This window comes from Tachysurus fulvidraco, chromosome 4 (assembly GCF_022655615.1).
Source record: "Tachysurus fulvidraco isolate hzauxx_2018 chromosome 4, HZAU_PFXX_2.0, whole genome shotgun sequence".
In the NCBI taxonomy this organism is placed as follows: Eukaryota; Metazoa; Chordata; class Actinopteri; order Siluriformes; family Bagridae; genus Tachysurus; species Tachysurus fulvidraco.
In genome coordinates this window covers 4,751,228-4,764,166 of record NC_062521.1, presented here as the reverse complement: position 1 = coordinate 4,764,166, position 12,939 = coordinate 4,751,228, and the positions used below count along the sequence as shown (strand labels likewise).

Here is a 12,939-nt window from a genome sequence, read left to right as displayed (position 1 = left end):
ATTTGTCCAAGAAAATAAAAACGGATAAAACCGGCCGTCGTCTCACGTCGGAAGACGTCCCGAGCGGCTACGGAACAGAAAAGATACATAGGAGTATGGTATCTAAAAATATATAAAAGAAATATGACCAAGAATAACATAAGACATAATATAATATTTCACAGCTATCCAGCGTGAACACAGAATGCAGAGGTGGACAGAGGAGTAAGGGTTAAATACAGTATAGCACTGCAGGAAGCCGAGAGAAGACGGGACATTTCTTTACCTACCCGGTCATTTACCATTAACGGAAACTAGGTCCGTCCTGTTACAGCGGATGTTCCGCGAAGGCACTGCTACGGTTATTAAAAACTGAAAATGTATGCGACAGATACACTTCTCCTGGCACGGATCGGCAGTTTTAACCCCATTACGGATGTCTGCACATCAATAGTTCCATTAACATGTTGTTATAACAAGGTTGCTAATCTTTGGGAAAACTCCTGCAGCGAATCATTGGCAGACGTTGAGATCGTTTCGCTGTAACTGACAATTTTTGCTGAATAAATTCCAGCACTTTTGCGTATCGAATTATTTTATTTATTTATTTATTTATTTATTTATTTATTTATTTATTTATTTAAATATCCATACCCAGAAACTTTTCCCCACAGCTGAGACGTTTGGCATGCAGCCCCGGTCCCCGCTGAGAGCAGATTTATGTGACACGTTCGGCTCTCGGAGGTGACAATAAACGCCACACTTAGCTAATGAGGATCAGGCATCGCCTCCATGAGTTCGCACTCTCATCTTTAGCGTTGCAATCAGCAGGGAATTCCTTCTTAAATCCCTCTTAGATTAGAAAATAAATTGACAGCCCGTCTCGCATCTGGGTCATGCTTCTGCTGCCACAAAGGCTGAGACCTGCTTTCTGTGTTGTTAATTCATTTGTTATGAGCAGAAATCATTTCGGTCGCTAGGGAGACCTATATTTTTTCAGCCTCAGGCAGATTCCCCCTGGGTCGCCGTGCTGTTTTATTGATTCTTGCAGTTACATTGTTTTGGATTTTTTCGTCGTCGCTTCTAAGTTGGGCAACAGCTGTGACCGTGCCAACGAAGCCCCAGAACTTGCTCTCATTACACAGGCTGAATGCTTGGAACTTTCATATCTGAATTCATCTCTGCATATTCCTGCTGAGGTGACTGAGGGATTGAGAGATTAAGGTATTGAACTGCCAGAAGAGTCCAGCATTAGCACCTAAAGCGTTTTCAGATTGCCTGTCTTTAGAAAGCTGCGAATTCGTATTTTGATGCCTCTTCTCGGTCTACAGAGAGGCACAGCCGAGCTGCCAGTCATCCTCTCGGAATGCGTCCCATTCAAATGGAGTCAAATTAAACTGGTGTCACTTTGAAATAATGGCACCGAAGCCGTCAGCAACCCACTCAGTCATTATTTCCGAGGGTAGCCAGTATGCAGAGAATTAATATCAGTCTGGTTATGGCTCAAGAATCATTTTTAATACATCCCTGTAGTGTGTGCTGACAGTTTCTCAGCTGTAGTTATTAGTCACATGGGAACTCAACAGTCTGTCCTGATACCAATATTCTACAGGGAAATGTTGCAAACTTTATTGTTCGATGACAGATGGTCATTTCACAACTGGTCACACTCTGTACTTCGGGATAATGTCACGTCTGTGCAGTTTTACTTCTAGATCATTCTTTCGGAGTCTCGTATTAATAACATATAAAGAAAAAGCTGTCGGAATTCTGAACGGATGACATTCGTGACTCATACGCTAGTCCACCATACATGACTTATGGCCTAGTGTGTGAGTAATTCACATATTGTGAGAACTTAATAGACCCACGAGTTGACTACAGTCTCAAACTATTCAGAAGTTACACAAGACTTTACCAGATGAGATGAACTTTGTGTCTCAGTACACACGATTTCCACACTGTGTATCAGCTTAAACTTTGACCTTAAAAGTGACGTCTCCGTTGTTTGAAAGCCAATGTTGACATATAAAATCACCAAAACAAACACACCCCTAACCCAAATGGGTCCCACCCCTGTATCGATAGCTCCGCCCACACATACATACGTAACCCAGGTGACTAATGGAAAGAAACGTGTCTTTATCATAGCTGAAGGGAAGAACAATACGATTGCAGATAAACAAACAAGCAAAAATGACACACAAGCATAATCATGTAAAGGACAAAGGCATATATTAGTTCTGTGTAACAAAGAAAAACCAACATTACTCACCTATCGAGAAGGAAAAAAGCGCCTCGGCGTCTTAAGTAAAGTCGGCCACATATTCACAGGTTGGAGTTTCCCGAGTCAATAACTCCTGAGCTAAACGCTGTTACTACACAAAACACGGTTGTAGCTGCCTCTCTACATTACTACGATAGAAAAGAGGTGTTATTTGTGTAGTAACAGCGTTTAGCTCAGGAGTTATTGACTCGGGAAACTCCAATCTGTGAATATGTGGCCAACTTCCTGCTCCTTCAATTCTCTCCAGCGCTGGAAAGCTGATCCTATATTAACACGTCCTACTTCTTACCTTATCGTAAGCCTTTCTTCTCTTTCTTTCTTTGTTTTTATCCTCCGTGTCGTGCCGACTCGGTTTTCTGAAGCGTTTCTCAAAAATCAGAGACCCCACCTTTAAGCACAGTTATCTTGTGCGATATCAGCTCGAGCTCGATTAGTATTTCATGAGGTTCCCCAGTTAACTTTTGCATAGAGGACGGGCCTGTAATTTATTAGTCCTGTTACATTTGTTAGATGTTATTGCGATACTCTGAGACATTTCTGCCCATGCTCTCTTGATCCCAGTCTGGGGATAAGATCACTCAGCTTCTGTTGGAACACAATTACAGCAAACTCTTACTTATGCTGATCTACTTAAGCTCTCCTGTTTAAGCTCAGCCTTGTACACTACCATTTAAAAAAAAGAGAAGTCGTCCCTGCTGTAGCTTCATCCCAAATAAAATCTGTCTCGGAAGCTCCTTTTCTCCGTCGTCGTTAGTAATCAGACCACACGGTACTTGTTCGTTTACGTCTTTGACGGATTATTGCATCCTTTGTTTTATAGTTCTGCTGAATGATTTATACGTAAGATAAAAGGTTCTATGTGACCGAACTCCGGCTCGCTCTTGTCGTCTCTTTAACTCCGTCGCTCGGCATCTTTTCTCGAGGAAAAAAAAAAAAAAAGTTAACCTATTCAACACATTTGTTTTCTCCTCCCCAAATTGGCTCCCTTGTTTGCGATTTCAATCTGAGGTAGGACGAGGAGTAAAATCAAAACCTGTTCAGCCTTTTTTCCAATGATAAAAGCTCTAAATCCAGCAGGGAATTTGGCTCCCGCGGGTTCAGAGCGAATCGAATGTATATTGATGCGCGGCTCCATTTGTAACAAAAAAATAAAAAATTACTTACAGTGAACGGCTTCGTACGTGACGCATCTCCATAGAAATCAGGTCTGAGTAAAAGTGTTAGTTTTTCATCTTGAGAAATGTGTGAGATGAATTTAAATCATCGCTGTTAATAGACTACAGTGACCTTCAGTGTTCAAATATAATAAGCTATGGAGTAAATTCCACTCCGAGAACGCCTGGCAGGTGAATACAGCAGTCATGATACCGGGAAACGTTTACGTTACGGAGACGAACGGAAAAAAACTGCGATTTAAAATATCAGTCTTGAAGGAATAGGGTTAAAATCACTGGTCTCCTCCACACTATGACGCGTCGGCGTCACGGACTACGCGTTTACAAATTTATGATTCACACAATTTGGATGCGATGATTTGCAGATGTCCGTGACTCGGATGTTTATAATGTCTGGTGCATCTGCAAATCATTTTGTGTTTACTACACGGAGGTGAAAAAGGGATTTGTTTTTTAGAAGAGGAGTGCGAACGAACGGCACTGTGTATATCAGAACGATACACAAATCAAACCTTTTTGTTAAACAGACAGAAATAAGTGGACATACGATACCTGGTATACACCGCCAGAACACATCAGGCTGCCATTAGGCGACTGGAACATTGACTGGAATTCTTGACTCGTGATCGTTCGGTCATAAACATGGTGAATTATTATCGTAGCGTCGCTCACGTCTGATATAAATCTATCAATCATTTGTTGCTAGTGTGTGTCTGTGTGTGTCCTGAGGAGAAGCTCGCCTTGTAGAAAACAGATCCCACAGTACGTGCATTCGCAAGAAAATATCGCCTTAGGTTCACAAGTTCTTAATAAGTTTCATGCGGTTCCAGCAACCACAATCGCAAAAAAAAAAAAAGTGTTTTCTTATTTAATTCAACAATAAAACTAGATTTTATATGGAAACCTCCAGGCTAGATAATGGTGAGATGGTGGGATTGGACTGTGTTTGGACCTCGATGACAAACCTGTATAATCAGACTTCAGTGTTAGATGATTCTGAGAAGCAGCAATGGTGTCGGTTCTCAGGGAAGCCAGTGATGAAGGTGTTGGACTACCGCTTTGAAGGTTGTGAGTTCAAACCTCATGATCGCCAAGCCGCCACTGCTGGGTCCTTGATCAAAGCGCATAATCCTCAGCTGTAAAAACAAAAAAACCAAATAAAATGTGAGTCGGCTAAAAGCATAAATGTAGATGCTCTAACGATGACGGATATTTTCACCTGTTGCATTTCCCTCACTGAAACTTTTTGATATGAGGTTCACACTTTTTCCCTCGCTGTTAATTTTCCTCATATGTTTTCACCAGGCCTGCTATGGAACTCCTGAGGTTTAACAGCTTTGTTGGGAAAGAAATGGTTGTCGTCCTGCCCAGATCCATTGGCTTCTATTTTTTTTTTTACTGGCACAGATACTTTCTGAAATGAGCTTAAATGAGCAAAAATGTTTTGGCCATCGCATTGTTGCATCGTTGGGAAAGGAATAGCATGTTCATTACAAAATCACTGTGACCGTAGAGGCCTGGAATCCAACCGAGACGAAGTTAGTTGCGAAGATAACAAGGAAAGTTTTTTTTTGTACTTGTGACTTGTTTACATAGCTATACGTGTGAGCTAGCCCCTTTGTATGTTAATCTAGTTTGCCAATGGTTTGAATCCATTTGTGTAGCCTGTTCATTTCACAACTCCTTATAGTTTAACTTTTAACTCTTGTAGAATTTTCTGTTAATGGCGTTTCGCTGAAAGATAAAAGTTTTGGAAAAATATAAGTATGAAATATAAATAGGTCTGCAGGTTAAAATGGAAATAATGAGCTGTTTGCATGCTCGGTCATTGTGTTCATATGGACACAAACCCCATGGACAAGACTTCAGCTCAAAGCAGAAAGCAATGACCTTGAATGTACTGCTAAAGCAATAATGTGCTTTTTTTTTCTCTGAAGGCTGTGCAGGCATTGACTAGTCTTGGGCAATATCGATTTTTCTTCGGTTGCCATTTTTTAACTTGGATTTTAATTGTCCAAAAAAGATAGCACGCATCGTCGACAGCGACGATGATGACAACTCCTCTAGGTGGCGTATTTTAAGCTGAGGCTTAGACTGTACTTTCTCACAAGCCTACAGTAGAATTGACCAGGCAAGTCGATCCGTCGTTGTTGTTTTTTTGTTTTTTCACATTTATAGTATTTGATAGACACTATATTCAAAGAAACTTTAAACAAACAAACAAACAAAAAGGGTTTTATAATTAAAAAAAATCTATAAAGCCACGTTCACACTGCAGATAAAAGTGGCCCAAATCTGATTTTTTTGGGGTCAAGTGACCAGGTCAGACTTCTTCAGGAGTAGTGTGAACACTCAAATCTAGCCCAGATCTGATTTTTTTCAAATCAGATTTAGACCACTTCCACTTCCCAAATCTGATTTTTTTCCAATGTGGCCGCAGTGTGCCACCCAAGGCGGATTTGATGCGACTTTTACGTCAATCTATATCGATATTCGTCAAAATTATGCGCCGGCGAGTACGCACACAAACGTGACTACGCCTACAAAATGGATCAAATAATCAAAAGTTGCCCTCGACATCCGAAAATATTTTCAAAACACCGCGTCTCTGTGCTGCCATTACACAAACATTTAGAAAGAAAAGCGAAAATGTTTACTTCCTCCATAACCTCGCCAACTTTAGCGCAACGGCGTGCTGCGTGTGACGCCATCGTTATCGTTCGTTTGCGCATGCGGGTCAGTTCGAAACAGCAAACAGTTCACACTGGTATCTGATATAGGCCACATTTTAAAAGGTAATGTGAACAGCCAAACAAAAAAAAAATCAGATCTGAGCAAAATATCCGAATTGAGCATTAGGACTTGCAGTGTGAACGTGGCCTAATTCTAGTGTTTAATAGTAGTGTATGAGTGTACAGCAAAAAAAAAAAAAAAAAAAAAAAGAAAAGGTTGGCCTTCAGCGTGCAGTCTAAGACTTTCAGTGTATTACGGCTGTCTGCTTATCCAGGGAAAGTTCATTCTGTCACCCGGGTGTCAGAGGTACAGAGAAGAGCCTGGAAGCATAGCTTCCTTTCACCTTAAGGGATGGTGGGTTGAGTTAAGCCATAGTAGGTGCTTGAAGGGAGTGTAGTGCAGTGCAGGGTTTAATGGGTGCCTTTAGGGAGGTTGGGGTCTGCTTTTGGCTTTGTAGCCAAGCACAGATATTTTAAATCTGATGCGGGTAGCTAGAGACAAGCCAGGAAGCCAGAGTGACGTGGGAGAACTTGGCGAGATTGCATTCAGGATGAGTTGCAGGGTAGATGGTGCTCAGGGGAAGACCTGCCAGGCACGAGCTGCAGTAGTCCAATCTGAAGAAGATGAGGGACTGAACAAGCACCTGAGGTGTCCCTCTGGTGGGAAATGGCTGAAGCCTCCTGATATTGTTGTTTACATGAAAACAGAAGGGCTTTAAATTAGGAAGAACTGAAAAAGATTGCTTTATAGGTCTGGCAGAACATCAAACCAGTCTGATAACCAGAGTCTAGTGATGTTTTAAAGGAAGTCATTGATTTTCAAATGTGCAATAATTATGACGTCGTGTTTAAGGTCTTTAAGTCATTTGTGATCACTCGTTGTTAACGGATTGAAGAGCATTTACCGTAGCTAGTAGGCTGCTTTCGTTTTCAGCTCGTCGGTAGTCATTTTTTCTACTTATACTCTTTAGTTTTCTCAAAATCCATCAGAAATCTTCCACGTCCAGTCGCCGGGTTTCAGTACATTAAACATGAATGACCGCAGTATTTTTCCTCCAGCTGTTATCCACTTAGTTTTTCTAAATTTGTCCGGAAATTGAAAGATCATCTAGGCGCTATGATAGTTTGTTTGCCTTCATGTTATTCCAAGGCTGTTCATGCTCATTTGCCAACTCATTGCCCAATGAATGAGAGAGGGGATGGAGTGGAACATTACATTTCATTTCTTTTCAGCCTCTCCCAGATCTGTATTAGCAGCCTGTCTGCTTGCGATATTTGATGCCATCTGATGGCATGCTGCTGATATCTATTCGCCTCCATCTTAGTCTGATGTAAGCCACTTCCATGATAATGATGATCGTAATACGTTTTCGTTCATATTTCCAAAGTGGGAATTGGTATCAGGGTTGCATAATAGTTCCTTTATTATTTTCCTGACTCGGTAGCCGAGGTTTCTCATAGGTTACCGAGTCATGACGATCCCGCTCGGAGATGTGCGCCGTTTAAGAAGAACAGAGGGGTTAGCACAATGAATGCGATCTTTTTTTTTTTGCTCCGTAACCCGAACGCCTCTGTGGAGGTATGAGAAATTCCGGCATCGTCTTCCATTGTCAGGCCTGTTTCCATAATTGCCTTCAGCTTCATATTCTGAAGTGATCACCCCTGCTTTTACTGGGGAGTTCTGCCAGGAATAGCTTCTTTTCTAGGCACTTCATAACGTAGTGTCATAAAAAAGACACACACACACACATGTACAGTAAAGCCTGAGAACAGTTGAACAAAAGAGAGATATTTCATTGTCTTACCTCATTTTAACCTTGAATTGCCTTGTGTAGACTTATAAAATTTGCTATTAATATTTGATCCAGTTATGTGATTTCAGTAATATTGAAGCGCGTGTGTCTTTTGCAGTGGACGGCTGTATACACAGAGCAGCTGGACATTACCTGTATGAAGAGTGCCATTCACTAAACGGCTGCGAGACGGGCAAAGCCAAGATCACCTGCGGCTATGACCTTCCTGCCAAATGTAAGTACCCTTCTGTCAACCTTATTTACTCAAGGAAACAACACCATGTAATGCTTTAGCCAAGTCAGCATTAGAGCTCTGCTCAGTCACGCTGTGTCACGTCGCGCTGCATCGAGATGATGGTTAGCAATTAACCGAAAACAGTTCATTCATTCATTCATTCATTCATTCATTCATTTTCTACCGCTTATCCGAACTACTCGGGTCACGAGGAGCCTGTGCCTATCTCAGGCGTCATCGGGCATCAAGGTAGGATACACCCTGGACGGCACACACACACTCTCACACACTCACACACTACGGACAATTTTACAGAGATGCCAATCAACCTACCATGCATGTCTTTGGACCGGGGGAGGAAACCGGAGTACCCGGAGGAAACCCCCGAGGCACGGGGAGAACATGCAAACTACACACACACAAGGCAGAGGTGTGAGGCGAACGTGCTAACCGCTAAGCCCCCGTGCCCCCCCTGAAAACAGTTCATCACTCGGTTAATTAACGATTCTTCAAGCTTTTACCATCTGAGGGATTTTTTTTTTCCTGAACATTCGAGCAAGCAGCCTTGATTAATGGACTTGTATTATTAGGAGAATTGAATGGCTGAAGGGGCCATCTGTACTCAAACAAAGACATTAAAGCAACTATTACCTTGTAAAATGATTGATCTTTCATTCGTGATTCATTTCATTAGCTAGTGGCTTTCTCGGTGTGTTCGCGCGAGAGAGAGAGATTGTGAGTGGTGATGACCGTCGTTTCTTGTTAAAAGAAGGACACATCATGACTGTGGTGTTTAGGGCAGGGATCGGTGTGTAGTATCGGTGAAAAGTATTCTGGGTACTGAAGAAGATGTCACAGCAACATTAGAAGCCATGTTTTTTTTGTTTTTTTTTTTAACGCCTGCTGCTTCTGTTATTCATAATTATTCATTTGGATAAGATTGTAGTCATCAGACACATAAATCAGAGATTGGATTTTTCGTCTATGTAGCTTTCCGTGTCGGGCAGCAGAACAGAACAGAACAAATAAGAATCACTCGCCAATTTCCCTGCTGTCTTTTGATCTTATATTGTGATCATCAACAGTTGAATCGTGTGTAATGTTAGCCAGAAACCTTGAGGCAATCCAGCCAGAGAGGCATCAGCAGGTTTTTATAGCCGAAGCAGGATCCTGTGTGTGTGTGTGTGTGTGAGTGTGAGTGTGAGATGTCTTTCATTAGTCAGTATTATGTACTCTGAGTGAAGGCAAGTTCTCAGGCTGGTTTCTCGTGCCCTGAGGAGCCTCATCTGGCCTTCCAAGAGAAAGCAGTTTTCATTCTGCTCTTCCCACTGTCATTGTTCTTTGTTATTGTATTCATTGCCGTTAAACTATCAGCATCGAAACGTTGTTCACTCTTTCTTTTTTTTTCTCTTTCTCATATCCTTTCTGTTTATTCTGTGGTAAATCGTTCCACCTGACACAACCATGCTAAGACTGTCAGAGTGTTTTATTTCCTATCCCACAGTGGAAAATATAAACACCAACCCACCCTTCAACCATTCCATCTATTTAAACACCAACCTGGCCGTCTTCCATTCCATCTATCCAAACACCAACCCACCCGTCTACCATTCCATCTGTCTAAACACCAACCTGCCCGTGTACCATTCTATCTATCTAAACACCACCCCGTCCATCTGCCATTCTATCTACTGAGGATATCGGCATCTGTAAATGCTTTGCTATCTTCTCATAGCCTTCTCCTGCTTTGTTAGCATCAACTATTTTCAGACAACTTCTTAGAAGAACGCACGGTGCTGATTATTGGGGCAAGGTCAGACGAGTCTGGGCATGTAAAACCTTTGAGATTGACATCACCTGGTCTTTCCAGATGACGACTGAGAACAATCCGTGACATTGTCGGGTCTCAGCTTTCCAAAGGCTGCAGTACAAGGTGCAGGGTGCACAAACTTTTGCAGACGCCTTTTTTTTTCCCTGTTATTTTGAAAGTGTAAATGATGGAAATAAAATCAAACTTGTTTTTTTTTGACATATTATAAGAATGTTTAATCTTTTTTCTATCTTTTCTTGGCTTCGTTATGCACATTAATACAAATTTTTACCTGGGGTGCGCAAACTTTCGAGCCCCACCGTATCTAAACACCAAAACCCGTCCCTCTACCATTCCATCTATGTAAACACAAACCCTCAAATCTACCATTCTGTCTATCTATCTATCCTGCCCATCCACCAATCTATCCATACACTAATCCGCTCCTCCACCAGTCTATCTATCCAAACACCAACCACGCATCCATCCATCCATCCATCCATCCATCCCTCAGTCCATCCATTTAGCTCTCTACGTTTCTTATCGGTCTCATTTTATCTACCCATTCAATCATCTGTCTATTATTCCCTCCATTTCTCTTGCGGTCATGGATCCGTCGCCCTGGATGTCTCTATTTCACAGTATAAGAGTGTCGTATTTTATTTTATTTATTTATTTTTTTTGCACAAGTCAGAGAAAGTTGCTTTCCTTCAGAAATGGGCCACAGCTAATGATGTATTAATGTGCAGAGGCAGAACATGTCCAGAGGCAAGACACACAGTCACGGTTAACAAAGCTTAGTCCTTGCAATGACACAGCAACACACAAGAACACAAATGCTCCTTAATATCTTTTTGCAAACTACTCTGAAATATCTTCAGGTAGTTAAAGTGTTAAATAGATTTGACCAGGTCCTTATTTAAGCTTCTAGGATGATAAACTGAATTTTAAAAGACAGATAGCACATAAAAGCCACCTGAAGCATGTACAATGCTGCCGTTTTTTTTTTTTTCCACCTTAAACGCCACACTAAATGACGTCTATCTATCCGTATTCTTTTTAGACGACGGTTGAAGCACGTTATTGTAATGGACAATGGAAGCAGAGGGAATGCACCAAGAACAGCACATAGATAAAATAGGCTGCATCTGTTGCCATGGTTATGCAAGCTCCATGATGCATAGTAAACCACACTTTTATTGTGTGATGAGGTGGGTCAGATGTCTTGTCGTGAGAAATATGCACAGGTTTGTGTTTACATTTTACCGACATCTGTAAATGGCAGATTATGTAGGGCTTCTTGCCAGCCAGGGAGTGCAGCGTATACAAGACATATGGTCCGTTTACTGTTTATGCCCTGGCAAAGCCACAAATTTGCGACATTAAAATTGCTTTATTTTTCCCATCTCTCTCTCTCTCTCTCTCTCTCTCTCTCTCTCTCTCTCTCTCTCTCCTCCCCGTACGCCTGATTTCTGAGCCCTTCCTTCTCAAACCCTTCCATGATCCTACCCTCTGGATGACAAAATGACAATATTTCCCACCCCCTCCCTCCTTTTTACCTCATCGCTTTCCTCTTTCTGCTCTCTACGCGGTTTCATTTGTCCCGAGAAAGCCTCTCGTGTTTACTCTTCTAGTAGTCAGAAATCGAATTACTTTTGCTTTAAGAGCTTCTTGATATGCTGTGACTAGTATGCAGTCATACGGACGAAGTGGCTTTCCGCAGAAAGGATGAACAGGAAGCATCCTCAGATGTACTGTAGCTTCCAGAACACTTTGTACCGTGTTCATCTTCCTGGAATTTAATGATCCCGAGTCCTTCCGAACTTAATTACGTTTACACAGAAGTACGTCCTAGCGATAATCAATACAAGACCATCTCCTGGGTGTTGCCCTTTATCGTGCTTCTCCTTCTTGAACTGCTACGGAATAGCTACGATTAAAATGTTATTCGTTCCATCAAAATAGATCTGAGAACGTTGTGGAAGCGGCGTGTGACGAGGCAAGAGACGAGTTTTGCTAATTCTTCAAAAGCGGCAGGCGCTAGCCACCTTTCTAATCCATCAAGGTTCACCAGGTTGATTTCGCTTTCACTAATGTGGACTTAAAAAGCAAACAGAGCGCACGGAGAACGGGGGAAAAAAAACTATCTGTGAGAATAAAATGCTTCCTTGTGTTTCAGATATACTCGAGGGACCGGGCCCCGCGCTGGCCCGAGAAAAGAGCCTGAGAGTAATAATGTAAAATCAGATAGTTCTCCCTGCACAAGCCAAGCTTGTTTCAAACAAAGTCAATGGAACCAGACATTTCTCTCTACCTTTTCATTTTTTTTCTTCTTTAGTAAAGACAAGAAAATTGGGTGCTATTAGTTTTAAGCGGGCGCTTATCCCCCAACCCCCTCACACCCCTTACCCCTTTTTTTTTTTTTTAATTTGTGAATCACATGCCTGAATGACGCCCCGGTGAGGAGCGGACTTCACATGTGGCACACATTACTAAAATTCAGCCTCATGTTATTGAGAAATGAACATAATTACGTGTCTAGCACGGCGGTACGGTGTCACGTCCTTCTCTCAGACTTCTAAACGTTGCATTTTAAAATGATTATTTCAGGATATTTAAAAATAAATGTCTAAAAGAGTTCCGAAGATCTATTTTTTAAAAATATTTATTTGTTTGTTTGTTTGTTTGTTTGTTTGCTCCATTTAGTGTAGGGTTTCGATAAAACAAGCTTGCGTTAGAGTACGCAGTGATTTCCGTGCGCTAATCAGGAAGTCTCGTAAACATGTATTTTCTTCCGCGTCATGCAAGAAAGTTCATATTCCAAACTCCTAATGCATTATTAATGCACTCTGATGGCATTTGAGCCAAGCCCTTTTTTAATGTAGTCGTAAATAGCCCCGTTAAACGCAGGAAGACAACACAGGCTCG

The 12,939-nt window shown here is 41.7% G+C and overlaps 1 protein-coding gene across 5 annotated transcripts in view; it reads left to right on the top strand.

Moving 5' to 3' along the window:
- macrod2 (mono-ADP ribosylhydrolase 2) overlaps positions 1-12,939 on the top strand; it is a 597,474-nt gene that overhangs the window by 188,019 nt on the left and 396,516 nt on the right. For all 5 annotated transcript variants that reach the window (XM_027165903.2, XM_027165902.2, XM_047812438.1 and 2 more), the window contains exon 5: positions 8,085-8,201. In XM_027165903.2, the coding sequence (XP_027021704.1) occupies positions 8,085-8,201 (117 nt within the window). The remainder of the gene's footprint in view (positions 1-8,084; positions 8,202-12,939) is intronic.